At 39.5% G+C, this 22,024-nt stretch overlaps 2 protein-coding genes across 2 annotated transcripts; both read left to right on the top strand.

Moving 5' to 3' along the window:
• Nucleotides 1–689: 689 nt before the first annotated feature.
• LOC136246840 (uncharacterized) lies at nucleotides 690–3,069 on the top strand. Its single transcript, XM_066038430.1, has 2 exons — nucleotides 690–2,977; nucleotides 3,033–3,069. Exons 1-2 carry the CDS (start codon nucleotides 690–692, stop codon nucleotides 3,067–3,069), a joined length of 2,325 nt encoding a protein of 774 aa, XP_065894502.1.
• A 1,684-nt stretch (nucleotides 3,070–4,753) lies between these two features.
• On the top strand, nucleotides 4,754–5,470 carry LOC136246833 (uncharacterized). Its single transcript, XM_066038420.1, has one exon. It carries the CDS (start codon nucleotides 4,754–4,756, stop codon nucleotides 5,468–5,470), a length of 717 nt encoding a protein of 238 aa, XP_065894492.1.
• Nucleotides 5,471–22,024: the final 16,554 nt, after the last annotated feature.

Genomic DNA, 22,024 nt, shown 5'->3' with positions numbered 1-22,024 from the left:
TTTCTATTCTTCTTTACTTGCTGACGAGCTCGCCAGATGCTTGGTGCAAATATCAGTAGCCATTTTGAAACTCAGTGTTGGTGACTTTTACCAGAAAACAACAAAGAACAAATGAAAAAAAATTACTTTATAGTGAGACCTTTACTGCTAGAGGAAGAATTTGACTACAGCACCAAAGTTCTGAACCTTAAAGATGAAGGGAAAACTAAAGGATGAAATTGAAGGTCCAACTCACACATGAACTTTTTTAACAGAAATGAAACAATAGTGTCATGGACTGACTAAGTAACTTAGTGTAGTGCAGTGTATAGGTTATTATTAGTTAAGTTCGCTATATTTAGAATGTATGATGTAATGTCATGCACGTGCTTATAATGAATAAGATGGCGTCGTAGTGTAGTTCCTCGCTGGCTTGATTGTACAGTCTGTATCCGTCTAAGATGAAGTGATCCTACCGTGGTTAAGTCTGACAACCGGCTACTACATTATACTATCACCGCTACCCTACATTTCTGGTGCTGTGACCTGGCGATTCGTTTGTCTTAGCCAATTATTCTAACCAACCACCCAAACGTCGTGGTACCGTGGCAGTTAATGGTACCCACTAAGGCAAGCGAATCATTTACAGAACATTTCTTGTTTGTACCTTTTTCACAGTGACGCCGATTTGACAGCAAGTAGACTACGCCATGGCTGATGAACTCAAACGTCTCGTACAATCTCGTCATGGATACCGAGCTCACCTCAAACGTTTGTTCACTACAACACTCGAGTTACTGGAACGATGTAACACTACAACACCAGAGGAGGAAGACCCAGACACACTTACTGAACTAATTTCACAATTAAACAGGAAAAAGAGCATTCTAGCTGACTTGGACAAGGAAATTGCAACTCGTATTAATGAAGAAGAACTAGAATCAGAGGTGCTAGAATCAGAAGAACTCCAATCTGAGATATCGAGAGTTATTATGAAAGGGAAACGTCTGCAAAGACGCCTCGAAGCACTGGGCACTTCTGCAATCCCACAGAATAAGAATCCGATTTCTCCTACTGGCACCACAGAACCTGTAGCAACACTCTCATCTGCTAAGAAGGACTCCACAGAGACTGTAAGCACTATACCTCTCTCTGACACAACGCACTCGGCAGTGAAGTCAACAGAGACCGTAGCAGATACCAGTGCTCCTCCCCCTACTTCACCTGCTCTACAGCATGACACACATATAGTCAACACTACTGTGCGGTTGCCACGGCTTGATTTACCTACCTTCTCTGGTAACGCACTGGAATGGCAGACGTTCTGGGATGGATTTGAGGCTGCAGTACACAACAACTCTGCTATCTCTGGAGTTCAGAAGTTGAACTATTTAAGATCGTTACTCCGTGGTGAAGCTTCACAAGTAGTTGCTGGATTTGCCTTAACAAGTGACAACTATGAGCACTCATTGGTACTCCTCAAGGATCGTTATGGTAGCTCACATAAATTAATTGCAGCTCAAATGCAGGCATTCATAAACTTACCTAGTCCCTCCAACACACTCAGTGGCCTACAACAATTCCATGATACTGTTGAAAGACACAGACGCAGTCTCTCAACACTGGGCAAATCTGCTGATTCCTATGAAGACATACTGGTGCCCGTCATTTTGAACAAATTACTACCTATGACGAGAAAGAATGTGGCAAGGGAACATGACACCGATGAATGGAACCTTACTGATTTGCAACAAGCCATTAAGAAGGAGGTGAGAGTGTTCGAAGCAGAGCTCATGACTGGTCATTCCCCTCATGGTAGTCATCCCACTGCGGCCTTCTATGCTGGTGCAGGCAAGACAACCAACAAAGGTACAGGACGATCTAGTACACCATCTCAACGCACCTGTGTTTTCTGCAAGGGATCTCACTCCCCTATGGATTGCCAGACACTAGCAAGCACCCAAGCACGTAAGGAGTTCGTTACTGAAAAGAGTCTCTGTTTTAACTGCCTAGGAAAGCACAAAGTCAGTGCCTGTACTTCAAGGTATCGCTGCCGTAAGTGCCATCGTAAGCACCATACAAGCCTTTGTGTTGAGGCCAGTCCGAAGAAGCAGGAAACCTCTGAACCTAACCCCGTCATCACCGAAACTATCCTAGCTACCACCGAGGCATCTTTGAGTACAATTGTTTCTCAATCAACAACTACAGCATTGTTTCATCTGGCAGGCAATACCACTTGTCTATTGAAGACCGCTGTAGCCAACATCTCATCCAGAGGTACATATGTCCAGTCAAACATTCTCTTTGATGAGGGGTCCCAGCGCTCCTTCCTTACCAAGGGAGTAGCAGACTGCCTACAAGTGCAGCCACATGACACTGTGGAACTTTCACTGTCCACGTTTGGTACTGGAACTAGTAGCATTACCAAGTTGGACGTTGCTACAATTAACCTCCATGGTATTTCTGGTCAGGTGATTCCGCTAACTGTTCTTATTGTTCCCACGATTGCTGCACCAATACACACTGTGGACCACAAGGCAATTGTCAATCTCCCTTACCTAGCTGGGCTACAATTGGCGCATCCAATCTCCTCAGATGAACAATTCTCCATCACCCTGTTCATTGGAGCTGACCAGTACTGGAACATAGTGGAGGACCATGTTATCAGAGGCAATGGACCCACAGCTGTGGGATCCAAGCTTGGCTATCTACTCTCGGGCCCGTTGGAGACAACCACTCAAGGGAAGATAGTTGCTAACACATTTCATGTGGCGACCCAACTAACTCCCAACCTGGAACAGTTCTGGTCTGTAGAATCAGTGGGAATCACTCCTAAAGATGAACTCACCAACAGTTTCCTGGATACGTATATTACCAATAATGTGGAGCGTCTGTCTGATGGTTCATACAGTGCTCGATTCCCGTGGAAGGATAGCCACCCACCTCTCCCCACTAATTTTTCCACCTGTGCCCACCGCACTAGAGCACTGGCCCGCGAGTTGGCACTAACCCCTCCTTTACTTAACAAGTACAGTGAGATTCTAGTGGATCAGGAACGCTGCGGCTTTATTGAGAGAGTACAACACATAACCAATTCTGTGAGATGCCATTATATTCCACATCATCCTGTTCACAAAGAATCATCGACTACTCCGATCCGTATAGTTTATGATTGCAGCTGCCATCAAGCAAGAGACCAACCCAGTCTGAACGACTGTCTACTCACAGGTGAACCCCAACTAAATGATTTGTGCTGTATCCTTCTGCAATTCCGGAGTCATCCTGTTGGAGTTTGCACAGACATAGAGAAGGCATTTCTGCACATCTTTCTACATGAAGACGATAGAGACTACACTAGATTTCTCTGGCTGAGTGATCCACAGAACCCAGAAAGTGAGTTGGTAACATACAGATTCAAGGTGTCCTATTTGGTGCTGTATGTTCACCCTTCATGTTGAATGCTGCTTTACACTGCCATTTGTCTCAGTACAGATCTCCCACTGCACAGAACATGCTTGCCAATCTGTATGTGGATAACATAGTGTCCGGGTGCCAATCAGAATCAGAGGCTGTCTCATACTACAATGATGCTCGCTCCATAATGAAGGATGCCAACTTGAATTTGAGGAGCTGGGCCTCTAATAGCCCCCAACTCACAGAGCAAGCATCTAAGGACAAGGTAGTGGATGCCAACAACCCAGTCAATGTTCTAGGGCTACAGTGGGATACACAGACAGACACACTATCTCTCATGTCCAAGTCACCGATTCCTAGTGTAACCTCACTTGTCACGAAGAGAGAAGTCTTGAGAGAATCATGTAAGATCTTCGACCCACTAGGATTGTTATCCCCAGTGACCATTAGAGCCAAGACCTTTATGCAGTCATTGTGGCAACGCAATGTGGACTGGGACGAGCCATTAACTGATGAGGACCAGAAACAGTGGTTAAACATAGCGGAGAACATCCAAGAAGCCAAGAGTGTACAGATCCCAAGACAATACTCCCCTACAGTGAGTGCCTCCAAGCAACCTGATAGGCTCCATGTATTTGCTGACGCCAGTCTCACAGCTTATGGAGCAGTGGCCTTCATATGTAGAGGCAGTAACACTTCCTTCATCATGGCAAAGTCCAGAGTTGCCCCCCTCAAGCCACTCACTCTACCGAAACTTGAATTGATGGGTGCACTTACAGCAGCACGATTATGCAGTTTTATATTACAAGCTCTTACCACTCTCAACCTCTCCATTCAGCTTTGGTCAGACAGCCAAATCGCCCTTCATTGGATTATGGGACAGAAATCGAACAACGTCTTTGTGGCTTATCGGGTCACTCAGATTCTTGAACTCTCAGGATCAGAAAGCTGGAGATACTGTCCAACACAGGACAATCCTGCAGATTTGCTTACCAGAGGAATCTCCTCCTCACAACTGAAGTCGTCGACGTTGTGGATCCATGGGCCCCAATGGCTACCTTCTGAAAATAGTTGGCCTGTTTGGCAATTTTCACCCAACATTGAAATGCAAGCATTGGCTGTAACTGTGACCACCTTCAACCCAACCACCCTTCAAAGGAGTGCAGGTACCATACATATTCACCACATTATTGGCATATCTAATTACAGCACACTATCCAGGCTTTTGGGAGTCACAGCTTATCTTTGCAGATTTATCACCAACTGTAGGAAGCAACCACAGGGTAGGCTTACTGGTCCACTGACACCATTAGAGCTACATCATGCCCTGGTCACATGGGTGAAACAATGCCAAGAAGAAATGTATTTCAAGGAGATTGCAAGCCTCACCTCTCCATCATCAACTGCTAAGAGACTTCCACTTGTTAGGCAACTCCGTCTATTTTTGGATGCAGATCACATGCTTCGTTGTGGTGGCAGAATACATAACGTCCCTCTCAGCAAAACAGCTAAGTTTCCACTTCTACTCCCACCCAAACACACCTTAACATCACTTATCATTCACAGTGTGCATTTACAATTGTTTCATGCTGGGACTAATGCTACTCTAACAGCCATACGGCAGAGATTCTGGATCCCCACTGCTAGACAACGGATCAAATCACTACTACGTCATTGTGTAATTTGTCGTAAACACAGTGGAAAGCCATATGCTGTCCCAGACCCTCCACCCCTACCAGAGATCCGCACACGTGAGTCAGATCCTTTCTCCATTACTGGAATAGACTTTACTGGGGCACTGTATGTACGGAACTCCAGCACAGAATCCAAAGTGTATGTTTGCTTGTTTACATGTGCCACAACCCGGGCAATCCACCTTGAAATTGTGACAGACCTGAGTGTGGAGACATTTTTTCTAGCGTTTAGGAGATTTGCCAGTTGTAGATCCTTACCACAGATCCTTGTGTCAGACAATGCTTCCACTTATACAGCAGCAGCAGAAGAGCTACAACGACTCCTACAGTCAGACCATCTTGCAGACATGCTAGGGAGACAAGGGGTTCAGTGGCGCTTCTAAGATGAAGTGATCCTACCGTGGTTAAGTCTGACAACCGGCTACTACATTATACTATCACTGCTACCCTACAAATAGTTACATTTTTTCATATTAAACCATTGATAGTAATTATATATGATTATTTTTAATATTAAACCGTAGATAATATATGAAGACTCATGGTAGTGAGGTGCGCGGCCAAGAACTACAAAGTGCACGCCCAATTAAAAGACGTGTGGCCACCACTGTGAGTTATTTACTTGTAGGGTCAGTTTCACAATATCAGTCCTGCATCTCTCAATAGATTTGTATTGCATTACATAATAAAAAAATCTTTAAAAGTCATCATAGTTTTCTTGCGATCTCGCTAAAATAAAAAAAAGTAGGCCTTGCTAAAATACAAAATAGGTGCATTTACACATATTTCACTTTATTTCTCTACCTTATGTTACACCTACCGTCACATTATACCAATCAACTTACCCGTTTTATACTGGCCATCTAGCACTGAGATTATCTAATTCTGGTTGGTCCTACACATATTTTCTCCATTCAAACCTCTAATCCCTATAATAACTTATAAAGACACGACATGGACACAAACTCTAATGTCTGATAAACAAGTTGTGAAAGTATGCAGAACCGTAAGTTATCTAGGGATGACATTTTAAGCAGAAATCTTTTAGTTTCCATTTAGTGCCATGCTCCATGCGAACATTTATAAACAAGGTTTGAAGAGCGTTTATCATTGACAGATTTCTTATAAACAAGGTGTGAAGAATGAAGTCACTAGGGAAGGTGTTTTAAGCATAATCTTCAATTTCTCTGTAATTATTAATAGATTAACCACAAAGGTAAAGTAAATACAAAAGGAAACAAACCTATAGGAGTCACCACCTCTACAGTATGTAGTGTGCGCCATGGAGCTTGTGTTGTGCTTTTTATTAATCATTATGCATGCAGTGTGGTTTGCTGGTAACTGTGTAAGACCTTCTGTGGTGGCTTTCAAGTTTTGTAACAGATTGCTGAAATGTGGTTCGTGGTTAACCAGTGAGTGTGTATATGAGTTGGGGTGTTCCACACAACTTGCACAGTATTCAAATTTCATGGATAAGATAGCCACGAAATCTATGAAAATTTCTTGCCTTATGGTAAACATACAACAATGCTATTACACTTTAATCAACATCAAGGCATTACTAAACATAGTTTAAACCAGTGATGATTTCTTGACTACACGGTGACACAAGAATAAGTGAGACCTGTAACAAGCAGGCACTGAACTTTACCTTAAAGTAAACAAACATGTAACTAATCTGGAACATCAGTCACAACACCAAAGACACTTGCTTGGATATCTGACAACGCAATTGGCCTACAAAAAAAATCAACAAGTAGGCATTAAATACAATATTCCTAAAATCCGGATACTGGTAAATATCTTTTTAATGCACCTATCAATGTCAAGCCCCACACCCCACCCCCTGGGGTCCCATACACCTATTAGGGATTTGACATCTACACTTACCCAGCTTTTGACAGCAGCAGTTTGCTGAACCAAAAGTTATGGTAAATCAAATCCCCTATAGAAACCCCTCGATCGAGGTGGGGACATAGTGAGGTTTTGACAAGCTTCTTAGCCCCAGTACTGGGGAATTTGACACTAGACTTTGTCAAATACCCTGTATTACGACACCCTACCCAGGGGAGTGGGGGGTGGAGCATGACATTGATAGTTGCATAAGCACAACATGTAAACTGACAGGGGTATTGGTTTGGTGCCATCATAACAGTACCTCTGATCCAGAAATAATAAACAACTATATTCCTTAGTACATACATAGACCGACCTGGAATTTCACTACACTCTTGATGTCACTACAGTCGATCCATGTACAGTTGGCAATTGAGAACTATAAAAAGAACACATAAGACAATACAATTCCTCTGTATGTAAACTGACCTAATATTCATGACTTCCCACTGCCCAAGGTATGTATGTACCATGACCACATCCAACTGCTACTGCATACTATGACCAGATCGCATGTAGAAACCAACAGGCAGGCATTAAATACAACACACCTTAACTCATGTCACTTTATACACAAATGACACATATGAGGGTTTAAAAGTTGGCCTGGCAGTGTCCTTACTACACAGTGTCCTGATTAGACAGGTTTCACTGTACATAAATTCTTCCACCTATAATTCTGGGACTTCTAAATTGGTACTAGAGTGACTGAAAGTTGTTTGGTCTGTACGAGTACACTTTGTCGACAATCCATCCATGAGCATGAGATAATTCCAAGCCGGATAATACTGGTTTTGCTGCTATATGCTCAAGTTGGTACCATCAGAAGTTTTCAGAAGGTCTCAGTGAATTTCCACTAGTCAGTGCAGATGTCTAACAGTCTAAAAACCAATAGCAGATGCGTGGTTAATCAGTGTGAGGTGATGTGGCACTTAATACTAGCCTCATATCTTTCTTCACTCCTTGTTTCGTTACTGAACCTCCACTCTTCATTTCGTTATTGAACCTCCACTCCTCGTTTCATTACTGAACCTCCATGAAAAGCTGAGTAAATAGGCCTCACATAGGCCTCGCATAGGCCATACATACCTATTGGATTTTATGTTGCACGGGCCCAACCAACTATCTTTCTTCATGACCTGTAATAATAATGATAATCATGTGATATAGGATCATGTGTGCCAAGATGGTAAATCTCGTATGTGCTAGTGAAAATCAGCTATATGGATAAGACTAGTCTTCTAAGGATTAAACTCTTCAAAAGGTTGAGCTTTAATGGTGAAGATACTCCAAACAAAGCATTTCTTAATTATACGCAAGGGGTTTATTTCATTGTACAGTAATACATTATGGTGCTGCATATGATTCATGCAACGTTTTTTGTAGTTATTGCTCTTTTTGTATGGTAAATTTCACCATAATGCTTGAATTTTCTATTATGTACTAATTATTATTATCATTATCAAATTGACCTACCTACCCAAATTTTCTGTGGTTTTTCCCGCACAACATAAGATCCAGTAGGTATGGCCATATTCTCGACTCTTTAATATCCATTCAACTTCTTCAAGCGGTGTACATATTTTAGGTTTCAAATTATTAAAGAATGCTTCACCACTCCATTGAAATCCAGTTACAATATGACAAATGTTTATAATTTGTACTTCCCTCTCAAGACATGAACTGCCATCAATAATTGATATAAACTGCGTATCAGGTGAGTTCACTTGAGGTGTTACAGGGACTTTCCAAGAGATTTCCCCTAAATAGATTATGTGATCATTGTCAGTCAGGTGGTACTTGTTCTTAGTCATGGCTCTACGATGCAGTACGCATACTTTATATGTTTTAGTATAAGCTGTCAAGAATTGCTTGTGTGCTGCTGGATTTTTTTGGTGTTTGTGCACTGCTGAAGAAATGTTTAATTATTTATTCATACTTCCCTCTCAAGACATGGACTGACACGTGTGCTCACTTTTTTACTTGAGGTGTTACTGTATAGAGACTTTCCAAGAGATTTCCCTAAATAGGTAACAGTCAGGGGCATAGGAAGGGGGTTCCAAAGGGTTCAGGAACCCCCCTGAAAAATTTAGACTTCTGAGTTTGCAGCAGGACCCTATTAACACACCATTTAGTGTGGTAGGACAAAATGAGTGAGTAATATAGTGTATGGCACAGCACAACAACTGATAAAGTTTGCATTCATCTCTCAGAGAAGGATTACATGAGGCCTCTTCAAAAGATTGATGTACTCTAATAGAGCAGTCACGTATATACTCTAATAGAGCAGTCATGTATACTCTAATAGAACATACATGTAAATACCCATAACCATTTTTTAAGGAACTACATTCTAACATTAAATGCAAAACTGAGCATGACCTTTTATACCGCTTTAGCTTTGGTGTGCAGTGTTTAAAGATATAGAACTCCAGTAATTTATCACTTGTGTTATGCAAAATGAAACCATGCTATGCATATTAATTTTGTAATTATAATGTTTTGATTGTAAGTCATTCCATTTGTATCAGTGGATTCATAGTTCTTATACCATTGAGATAACTATCACTTACAGATTACTATTATGTGTCTCTATTGCACTACTAAGGTAGCTTTATCTAGTACTAGCTTCATCCCAGGGGCACTTATATGCATTAAAATTAATGTATTTTTTGCATAAAATATTATAGCAATTTGCTGAGTTTTGATTCATTAAAATATTGAAAGTCTCTCAGCGGCTGGGGACTGCACCCCAAGACTCCTGCTTCTGGTAACTCAATACAGCTGTTGGAGCCCCCCTTCAAAAAACCCTGGCTACGCTCCTGTGACATGATAATTGTCAGTCAGGTGGAACTTATTTCCATTAATACACCATGGAGCTTGTGTTGTGGCTTTCATTAATCAACATGCACATACCATGGTGCAACAAAATTTGTTGGCTAGAACATTGAGTTTGTAAATTATATAACTGAAAAAAATTTGTGATATCCCCCAAAATACCTTTGCTGTAAAAAAAGGTGCATCCAAGAAACTACAAGTATCTGTAACCCCATGTAAAAACAGTTCAACTCTAGAAAAATACTCCATGAAATTAACTGGTAACTGAAAGAGCTGATATCCCTCGTGGCCATGGTATAACTATTAAATATATAATTATATTATCTATGACTTAACACACATAAATAAAATGAAAACTGCTGCACACATGTATAGTATAGTAGCTACAGCATTTCACTGGCATTTGACTGCCATTCCAATGTCATTTGCCTGCTGTTCAAATGGTGTTGTGTCACTGTTCGAGTGGCATTGTGTCACCATTTTAATGCCATCCCTCTGCTGATGCAATGGAACAAAACGCCACTGGTAGAAACGAACTTTTCTTGATGCGTACTATATGAGCAAAATGGTAAATTTCAATTTTGCATGAAATAGCTATGGATACTATTTTAACTTGATACTTACTAGTGGACCTATACTCATGGCAAAGAACCACCAAAGAATTGCTTTGTGTTGAAGGATGCTTTTCAATGTGGTTTTTAGTTATGTGGTCTATTAGGATTTTTGAAAAAAAACCAAGGGTGATCCCTATTATGAATCCACTCTCATGGTTCATGATGGACAGATTTCAGCTTTTTCACAAATACACATACTATTTCCTTTTTTCACTTGATACCCACTAGTGGACCTATACTAGGGTTACCAATGTAAAAAAAAATCTATGTCTTCAAACTAATTCTCTAACTGCTGTTAAATGTTGGACTAACTCTCACCTAAATGCAGCTGCAGTGCCAGTAAATTCCATTGCCTTTTTGGGGTAGAAATTAATTGAGATTACAAGTTCTGAAATTAAAAATCTGAAATCACAAGCCATAACTCTCTGTAGCCTTGATCCTTTTTCACAATACTGAAGTTCATCTTTCCTCTGTGAGTAAACCTTCACCTAAAAGCATTGGTAGTTTGATTAGTGAGATAGGTTTCCTGTCACTGCATAATTTGGGCATAATTTTGGGCATAATTTTGGGCTCTAAAAATGGGTTTTCGTCTACAGACAGTAAACGAATGATAGACAGTAGTAATCATCCATTGGCAAAGAAGTCACATATGAATCATGGTTAAATTTGAAGATAGTTAACATTACAGTTAGAATCCTGGGGTAGGAGAGTCTTTCTTTGGCCCATTTTCTGTTTCACCTTATTTTGTTAGCTACTATGGGTGAAGTAATGTTTAATTAAGTCTCTAGCCCCTGTTTGTTAGGTTAGGTAATCCAAAGGCTGCAGCACATGTTGCTGTCAGACCTTCAGTGCTGGTTACTGTAAAGCTCTAATAATAATTAACCATCTGTATGAACCTGAAATAAGTCAAACATTGTCAAAAATGACATCTTGACTAAAAGTTGTCCACTTAACTGCTGAAAATACAAACCCTGGCATGAAATAACCATAGGATTCATAAAGTGAAGTTAGTAGCAATAATGTTGTCATCTGCAGTTAAATTACAAAAGCACTTAGCCAGGCTCACATGGCTGGGTTTGGATGATGTTAGTAATGATATACTGATACACTCTCTAAATTGTGCCAATCTATACATAAGGGTAACAATCACAGTGTGTAGACACACTGTACAAAATGTCGAGTGTTTAAATCATGTGAGCTTGATCAATACTGAACGGGATACACTACAACAAGACCTTGACCTATTATCCAATTAGGCAGAAACATGGCAGCTGAAATTCAACATAAATAAATGTACTATAATGCGATTCACTAGGTCTACATCACCATTCACATTTAATTATCAACTCAACAATCAAGTTTTATCCACTGCAGATCAACATCTTTATCTTGGTGTACTACTGGACAAGAAATTATCATGGTCACCACACATATCTTACACTGCAAGTAAAGCTACACGAACTCTAAACTTTCTAAAACGTAATTTAAGCATCTGCTCTACAGATGTAAAAGCTGCAGCTTACCTTTCAATGGTCCATCCCTCAATGGGATACGCAGCAGTGGTCTGGGATCCCCACCATACTGGGGATGTCCAACATTTGGAGATGGTACAGCGCAGAGCTGCAAGATGAGCACTTAATGATTTTGTACGATATAGTTCAGTTACATCTATGTTGGAACATTTAGGATGGGACACTCTTAAGACGCATGATAACAAGACTACAAACACTATTTAAAATATTACACAATGACTATGCACACATCACTATCTCCACCAAACATCACCCCAACACTTCATTATTCCAAATTCATCTACTGTAACGTATCAACAGAGCTTCTACTCAAGAACAATTAATGGATGGAACAACGTACCCACTGCAATAATTGATCATGATTATTTAAACTTATTTACTAATAACTTACTAACATTACTATAGACCCTTAAATCATTGTAGTTAACTAATAATTGTAAATCTTTGTAATTCTATTTTTCCTGGGCACATCAGCAGAGCTGCCTGCCCAGTACTAATAAATAAAAAATAAAAACACACGGTAGTGTGTCGTCGTGAGTATATTAACAGAAAGAAAGAAAACACGATTTTCACACCTATGTAGCTCTGTGATCCCTTATCCGATTGGAACCAAATTTGCTACAGAAGTTTATCAGCTGCAAACAAGTTAGCCGTATGGAATAATTGACATGTATATATATATATATATATATATATATATTGTAATATATATTTATATATGTATATGTTATACGTAATACAGATATCATGGTATTCGAAATATATACCAAAAGATATACAAACTTAGAAAAGATGTTATAGTGCAAGGCGAAGCCTCGCACTATGGCACCCTTTCCTAAATATGTATATCTTTTGGTATATATTTCGAATACCATGATATCTGTAGTATAATATGTTAATACAACATCTCGTCTCCCACTTGGAATCAGTAACAGCAATTTCTCAAATTTTTACACCACTATTAGTACTGGTAAGTAATTCCTTGTGATTAGCATGCTGAAGGAGTATGCACATGTGTTGCAGCCTGCAATCTTCTTGAAAATTGGTTCAACAATCCGTAGCAACTGTTGCTAGGCAACAAAATTTATATCTGACCTAGTTATATACCTTTTGGCAGTTGCTTAGCAACCGTTGCTATGGTGCCAAAATTATATTTAGAAGTAGTGGTGGTTGCATAGCAACGGTTGCTAGGCAACAATGTTGTTGCTAAATAACAGGTATTGGTTACTATGGTACCACTAGTTGTCGGACATGCCTAACTGGTAAAACAACTAAACACTCAAAAAATTTTAGTCAATCATATGTGTATATCAAATGTACAAGTGATATACTGATTCTATTGGCTAGTTTGCTGTAGTATATCAAAAATATACCACAAGCTGCTATTGGAGCTTTTGTACAGGACACGATATTGATGTTGTATTAATATATACATATAATTTATACATTTACTGGAATTAGTTAAAGATCTGCTTCATCTTTTTCTTCTTCCTGTGATAAAGAAAAAAGGATAGGTTAGAAAAGCCCCAAGCCAGCCACAGGGCTGCTTTGGGGTATATAAAGTGAAATGTTTTCCAAAACAGCCAAACTGTCAAAAAGAGTGCAGCCCTCAAAAAGTATATGGTGAAAAAAGATATGAAATCCAAGGTGGTGGCCAATAAATGGCTGTGATGGTAGGTTAATGGTAAAAATTTTAATGATGACAATTCAGGTGAATTTGGTGCCAAGACCAAACTGCACCAAATTCATCTGAATTATCGTTATTAAAATTTTTACCATTAACCTACTATCACAGCCATTTCTTGGCCGCCACCTTGGATTTCATATCTTTTTTCACCATAGCCTTTTTGAGGGCTACATTCTTTTTTACAGTATGGCTGTTTTGGATTAGATGTTATTTTCCTGAGTGCCTTTTAGTTTTATTTTACAGCTCCTGACAAAAATAATCTTGTTGCTATGTAACTATACTTTATGGATCTTCCTTTTGTTTTATACCATAATTTCTATTTTTAAGAATTTGGTTGGGCAGTCTATGTTGTCATTGTGTGATTTTCAGCAATTTTTGCCCTATTTTGGGTTCACCCAGATTGCTAAAAATCTTCAAATTTAACCATGCTTTGTATGTGATGTCTTTGTTGATGGATGACTACTACTGTGATGTGAGGAAGTTTTGGCTATCATTCGTTTGGTGTCCATAGATAAAAACCTGTTTTTGGAGCCTAAAATCATTGCAAATGATGCAATGACAAGAAACCTACCTCACTAATCAAACTACCAATACTTTTAGGTGAATGTTTACTCAATGAGGAAGGTTAAACTCCAGCATTGTGATAAAGGATCAAAGCTAAAGCAAGTTGCAGCTCATGATATAATATTTTGCACATATTTCGATTGATTTCTACCCCAGGAAGGCAATGGGATTTACCACCACTATAGGTGTATTCAAGTGACAAAATGTAACAGCAGTTGGCAGTTATCTTGAAGGTGCCAATTTTTACATCAGTAACCCTACCTATATACTCATGGTAAATAACCACCAGAGGGTTGTTTTGAGTCAGAAGATGCTTTTTCCAAGGAGGGCTTTAGGAGTGCATTCTATAAGATATTATTTTTTGCAAAAACCATGGGTAATCCCTATTATGAACAAAACGGCATCTGAAAATGTGAAAGTTTTAAATTCCTCCTGGGGGAATATTTACCCAGACTCCTAGACTAGCTGCCTTAGGACTGAGTCTTACAACTTTTACTTTTACTCTGATGCCCCTCGATTATTATAAGTATATTTTACTACTGCAATACAGGTAACTGAGACAAGAGAATGGCTTAACATAGTAAACTGTTTACCTTGGGTATGGCTTTGTAGTCACACCACAAACCATTAACATGTATATAACTTAATTAGATACCAATGTCACTATGTCCAGCCTCCCTCCTAATTTAATATTACAGTCTAAAACTCTACTACAGTTTGAAAGGACTCTATTTCTGAATAAATTTAATGATAGCCTGACAACTAGTGTAATTGACCAGTAATTTTCCAGTGTCTGAATGTTATTTCACATACTGTGACAGTATAAAATTATAAGTATACAAAAGTTGTGTACAACAATGTACATAAACATTAATTTTGATTTAAAATTATGCGATCAACGTACGTACACCCTTGCACTGCCATTGGTCACAAATGATCATCAATTAGAAGAAAGCAGAAATGTTTTAACTCTGCTTGAAAACATTACCACACATGTTTATTTGGAATGGTGTCCTCAATAGTCAGAAACCAAAATTAGTGTATGGTGAGGTTTGCAGGCTTTTATTTGCTGAAAAATCTGTTCAAAACAAAAGGCACATCTAGACCGATTAGACAAACCTTGTTGTAATGCAATAGTCAAAATAAGATACTATATACAATATAGTACGTAACTCTTACAACTGTCATCGTGTAATATTACATGTATTATCTACTATTGTATAGTTCAACTACACCTTACTACATCAAGCTGCTAGATGGGGCCAGCTCAGTATTGTCCAACTTTTGTTGGACAAAACAGCTGATATAGAGGCAGTTGACAGAGTGAGTGCTGTACACCATGTTGATGTGTGTAAATGTTCTAACTTCAAATCTGGGGCAAGCCTGCATGAGGAAAATCAAGGCAACGAAGGCTGTAAAAACCAACGTTGAAACCGGGTAACCCACTGACCCGGATGTGACCCGGATTGATTAAAGCCGAGACGTGTTTAGGCTAGTCACGAGCGAGCGAACGAGTCTACATTTTGAGCGTTCGATTCGTGTTGAGTAAATATTGCAACTTCAGCCTAGCTGTAGGTTGAAGACCAAAAAAAAAAAAGTCTTCACCTACTGACAATAGCTACCCCTCACCATAGATACCCTCACTTTCGTGCTACATACTGCACTTACTAACAAATGGGCGTGGCTGAGCATATGTTGGTAATGCGATAAGTGGGCGTGGCTCACGAAAGAGCTACGCGGAAGCGTTTATAAGTTCCACGTCGTAAAACGAACAATTTCGTTTCTCACGTGATCCAATCCGGGTCAGACCCGGATAAATTGTAAACCGGGTCAGACCCGGATGACCCGGAGAAAATGTGACCCGGATGACCTGACCCGGTTTCAACGCTGGTAAAAACGCAACTGAATCTACAGCAATTACACATAGTGGTAAACATTTTTTAACATTGGTGCATGTACAGCCTTTGTGATCTACAAGGAAATGCAAACCAGCATTTGTAGTTTGATAATGATGTACCTTGTATTACAAGAGTTAAGAGCCTAGCCCAGTCCATGAAATACATTAGGTCATACTGTCCAGTCAATAATGGTTTGGTTTACTTACCATATATACAAATTGGGTGACACTAAACAATACAGTTTATTTTATGCAATGTATACTCGCATAAATCAAGACACACGGTAGTGTGTTGTGCGGCCCAAGAAGCCGGCGCGCAACACCCGTGAGTATATTGACAGGAAGAAAGAAAACGCAATTTTCGCACCTCCGTAGCTCTGTGCTGCCTTGATGAAACAAGACGATTTTGCTGTGGAGACTCCCTCCAACGTCAGTACTCCACATTCCAAATTTGAGCGAACTCGCTTCAGGCGTTCCCGAGATATGCGAGTTCAAAACTTGGATTAGTTTCTTCGTTTTTTTTTCCTTCTTATTTTTCTTCCTCTTTTCGCACACTTACAAAAACTGCTATAAAACGCGACCGCCTTATCTGATTGCCTTGAAATTTGGCACACAGACGCGGGGTATAAAGGCGCATCTCTGTACCAACATTGGCTAGGATACGATAAACCGGAAAAGAGTTATGATCGATTATTCACGAAAAATAACATCAATATGTTGTCACGCCTACAGGGTAAACCGCGTATGGGAAGAAGCTGAAAATCGGTGGGTGAATAGGTTAACTATTGAACCTCAAACCTTTTGTGGTTTGAAAGAAATCGAGCTAAAAACCAGGAAGATACAACGAAAAAACCAACAGTGTGTAACAATTACGCAATCGAGACTAGCTAATAAAAAACGACTACTTGCCACGCCTACCAGATAAACCGCTCGTGCGATTGCTGTGAAAATCGCTGTATAGAAGGAGTAATCATCTTAGAAAGGCTCTTCAATGGTGTAGAAGAATCAGACTTAAAGCCACGGAGTTATAACAACTTGGTGTAGCAAGTGCGAGATCGAGATACTCTAATAGAGCAGTCATCCTAATAGAGCAGTCACCCTGAAGAGAATTCAAGAGATCAGTTAGAAACAAGTAACCTGTATAGATATCAGCTACAAACAAATCACCCTGTAGAGAGATCAGCTACAAACAATTCACCTTGTAGAGAGATCAGCTAGAAAAAGTTACCTTGTAGGGGTTCAATTATGGAAAGAGATAGTTCAGCTAGAAGAAATCACCTTGTAGAGTTCAGCTACAAAGAAACCACCATGTAGAGAGTTCAGCTACAAACAAATTGCCCTGTAGAGAGATCAGCTAGAAGAAGTTACCTTGTAGAGAGTTCAGCTACAAAGAAACTATCATGTAGAGAATTCAGCCGCAAACAAATCACCTGTAGAGAGTTCAGCTATAAACAAATCTCCCTGTAGAGAGATCAGCTACAAAAAGTTTCCTTGTAGAGAGTTCAGCTACAAACAAATCACCCTGTAGAAAGATCAGCTAAAAGAAATCACCTTGTAGAGAGTTCAGCTTCAATCATGTGAGAGTTCAGCTACAAAGAAACCAGCATGTAGAGAGTTCAGCTACAAACAAATCACCCTGTAGAAAGATGAGCTATAGAAGAAATTACCTTGTGGATAGTTCAGCTACAAAGAAACCATCATGTAGAGAGTTCAGCTGCAAACAAATCACCTGTAGAGAGTTCAGCTATAAACAAATCTCCCTGTAGAGAGATCAGCTAGAAGAAGTCACCTTGTAGGGAGTTCAGTTACAAAGAAACCACCATGTAGAGAGTTCAGCTACAAACTAGTGACCTTGTAGAGACATCTACTGGAAGAAGTTACCTTGTAGAGAGTTCAGCTACAAACAAATCATCCTGTAAAGAGATCAGCTAGAAGAAGTTACCTTGTAGATAGTTCAGCTACAAACAATTCACCCTGTACAGAGCTAAGTTAGAAGAGGTTTCCTTGTAGAGAGTTCAGCTACAAACAAATCACCCTGTAGAGAGATCGGCTAGAAGAAGTTACCTTGTAGATAGTTCAGTGGCAAACAAATCTCCCTGTAGAGAGATCAGCTAGAAGAAGTCACCTTGTAGGGGGTTCAGTTACAAAGAAACCACCATGTAGAGAGTTCAGCTACAAACTATTGACCTTGTAGAGACATCAGCTGGAAGAAGTTACCTTGTAGAGAGTTCAGCTACAAACAATTCACCCTGTTCAGAGATCAGTTAGAAGAAGTTTTCTTGTAGAGAGTTCAGTTACCAACAAATCACCCTGTAGAGAGATCAGCTACAAGAAGTTACCTTGTAGAGAGTTCAGCTACAAAAAAACCATCATGTATAGAATTCAGCCGCAAACAAATCACCTGTAGAGAGTTCAGCTACAAACAAATCTCCCTGTAGAGAGATCAGCTACAAGAAGTTTCCTTGTAGAGATTTCAGTTACAAACAAATCACCCTGTAGAAAGATCAGCTAGAAGAAATTACCTTGTATAGAGTTCAGCTTCAAAGAAACAATCATGTGAGAGTTCAGCTACAAACAAATCACCCTGTAGAGAGATCAGCTAGAAGAAGTTACCTTGTAGATAGTTCAGCTGCAAACAAATCTCCCTGTAGAGAGATCAGCTAGAAGAAGTCACCTTGTAGGGGGTTCAGTTACAAAGAAACCACCATGTAGAGAGTTCAGCTACAAACTAGTGACCTTGTAGAGACATCAGCTGGAAGAAGTTACCTTGTAGAGAGTTCAGTTACCAACAAATCACCCTGTAGAAAGATCAGCTAGAAGAAATTACCTTGTATAGAGTTCAGCTTCAAAGAAACAATCATGTGAGAGTTCAGCTACAAACAAATTGCCCTGTAGAGAGATCAGCTACCTTGTAGAGAGTTCAGCTACAAAGAAATCATCATGTAGAGAGTTCAGCTACAAACAAATCACCCTGTAGAAAGATGAGCTATAGAAGAAATCACATTGTAGAGAGTTCAGCTACAAAGAAACCATCATGTAGAGAGTTCAGCTACAAACAAATCACCCTGTAGAAAGATGAACTATAGAAGAAATCACCTTGTAGAGAGTTCAGCTACAAAGAAACCATCTTGTAGAGAGTTCAGCTACAAACAAATCGTCCTGTAGAGAGATCAGCTAGAAGAAGTTACCTTGTAGAGAGTTCAGCTAAAATAAACCATCATGTAGAGAGTTCAGCTGCAAACAAATCACCTGTAGAGAGTTCAACTACAAACAAATCTCCCTGTAGAGGGATCAGCTAGAAGAAGTCACCTTGTAGGGAGTTCAGTTACAAAGAAACCACCATGTAGAGAGTTCAGCTACAAACCAGTGACCTTGTAGAGACATCTACTGGAAGAAGTTACCTTGTAGAGAGTTCAGCTACAAACAAATTATCCTGTAGAGAGATCAGCTAGAAGAAGTTACCTTGTAGATAGTTCAGCTACAAACAATTCACCCTGTACAGAGCTAAGTTAGAAGAAGTTACCTTGTAGATAGTTCAGCTACTAACAAATCTCCCTGTAGAGAGATCAGCTAGAAGAAGTTACCTTGTAGGGGGTTCAGTTACAAAGAAACCACCATGTAGAGAGTTCAGCTACAAACTAGTGACCTTGTAGAGACATCAGCTGGAAGAAGTTACCTTGTAGAGAGTTCAGCTACAAACAATTCACCCTGTTCAGAGATCAGTTAGAAGAAGTTTTCTTGTAGAGAGTTCAGTTACAAACAAATCACCCTGTAGAAAACTCAGCTAGAAGAAGTCACCTTGTAGATAGTTCAGTTACAAAGAAACCACCATGTAGAGAATTCAGCTACAAACTAGTGACCCTGTAGATACATCAGCTAGAAGAAGTTACCTTGTAGAGAGTTCAGCTACAAAGAAACCATTCTGTAAAGGGCTAAGCTGCAAACAAATCACCTATACAGAATTCAGCTACAAACAAATCACCCTGTAGAGAGATCAGCTAGAGAAGTTACCTTGTAGATAGTTCAGCTACAAAGAAACCATCATGTAGAGAATTCAGCCGCAAACAAATCACCTGTAGAGAGTTCAGCTACAAACAAATCACCCTGTAGAGAGATCAGCTAGAAGAAGTTACCTTGTAGAGAGTTCAATTCCAAAGAAACCACCATGTAGAAAGATCAGCTAGAAGAAGCCACCTTGTAGAGAGTTCAGTTACAAAGAAACCACCATGTAGAAAGATCAGCTAGAAGCCACCCTGTAGAGCGTTCAGTTACAAAGAAACTACCATGTAGAGAATTCAGCTACAAACTACTGACACTGTAGATACATCAGCTAGAAGAAGTTACCTTGTAGAGAGTTCAGCTACAAAGAAACCATTCTGTAAAGAGCTTAGCTGCAAACAAATCACCTATACAGAATTCAGCTACAAACAAATCACCCTGTAGAGAAATCAGCTAGAGAAGTTACATTGTAGATAGTTAAGCTGCAAACAAATCATCCTGTAGAGAGATAAGCTAGAAGAAGTTACCTTGTAGATAGTTCAGCTACAAAAAAATCCACCTGTACAGAGCTCAGTTAGAAGAGGTTTCCTTGTAGAGAGTTCAGCTACAAACAAATCACCCTGTAGGGAGATCAGTTAGAAGAAGGTAACTTGTAGATCGTTCAACTACAAACAATTCACCCTGTAGAGAGATCAGCTAGAAGAAGTTACCTTGTAGAGTGTTCAGTTACAAAGAAATCACCATGGAGAGTTCTGTAATAAATATATATATATATATATTACATATATAAAACGTACATTTACTTATAAAATCAGAAATATTTAAAGTATTCAATATTTGTTTCATCTTTTTCTTCTTCCTGTGGTAACGAAAAAAAGATAGGTCTCAAAGCCGGCCATAGGCCGGCTTAGGGGTATACAAATACAAAAAGAAGTGAAATCTAATCCAAAACAGCCAAGCTGTAAAAAAAGAGTGCGGCCCCCAAAAAGGCTATGGTGAAAAAAGATGAGAAATCCAAGGTGGCGGCCAAGAAATGGCTGTGATGGTAGGTTAATGTTAAAAATTTAATGACGACAATTTAGGTAAATTTTGTGCCAAGACCAAGCGGCACCAAAATTCACCTGAATTGTTGTTATTAAATTTTTTACCATTAACCTACCATCACAGCCATTTCTTGGCTGCCACCTTGGATTTCACATCTTTTTTCACCATAGCCTTTTTGGGGGCCGCACTCTTTTTATACAGCTTGGCTGTTTTAGATTAGATATTAGTATCTAAACCAAAACAGCCAAGCTGTAAAAAAAAAGTGCAAAAGGCCAAAGTGAAAAAAGATGTGAAATCCAAGGTGGCGGCCAAAAAATTGCTGTGATGGTAGGCAAAAATTTTAATTACGACAATTCAGGTGAATTTGTGTTGCCTCCTCCACTATCACACCTTTTTCACCTTGGCCTTTTGGGGGGGCGCACTCTTTTTTTTACAGCTTGGCTGTTTTGGTTTAGATATCACTTCTTTTTGTATTGCAAGCCACAAAGCTGGCCATATGGCTTTGATGCTTCCTTTTAACTTTTTTTTTCTTTACTGCAGGAATTGTGGAACAAAGGAAGTAATTGTGTGTATAGCTTTTGTCTGATGAAATGTTTGTATATTTAACATTGAATGATGATTATCACATACTGTAGTTAATAAGGTGACTTCCTACATAACTGAACTGTAGCTGACACTCTCATTGTTTGTAGCTGAACTCTTTTCAGGGTGATTTGTTTCTAGCTGAACTCATTACAGGGTGATTTGTTTGCAGCTGAACTCTCTACATGGTGGTTTCTTTGTAGCTGAACTCTCTACAAGGTGACTTATTCTAGCTGAACTCTCTACAGGATGGCTGAACTCACTACAAGATGATTTGTTTGCAA

Source organism: Dysidea avara, chromosome 1 (genome assembly GCF_963678975.1).
Source record: "Dysidea avara chromosome 1, odDysAvar1.4, whole genome shotgun sequence".
Classification (NCBI taxonomy): Eukaryota; Metazoa; Porifera; class Demospongiae; order Dictyoceratida; family Dysideidae; genus Dysidea; species Dysidea avara.
Note: the sequence above shows the minus strand (reverse complement) of the source record. Positions and strands in the feature narration are given on the sequence as shown.

What these genes read in the sequence shown, in the direction of transcription:
- LOC136246833 (XM_066038420.1), top strand. Translation starts at nt 4,754, where the DNA reads ATGTATTTCAAGGAGATTGCAAGCCTCACCTCTCCATCATCAACTGCT.
- LOC136246840 (XM_066038430.1), top strand. Translation starts at nt 690, where the DNA reads ATGGCTGATGAACTCAAACGTCTCGTACAATCTCGTCATGGATACCGA. An exon ending in ACTAGAGCACTGGCCCGCGA is followed by an intron (nt 2,978 to 3,032) that starts GTTGGCACTAAC and finishes CTAGTGGATCAG; the next exon opens with GAACGCTGCGGCTTTATTGA.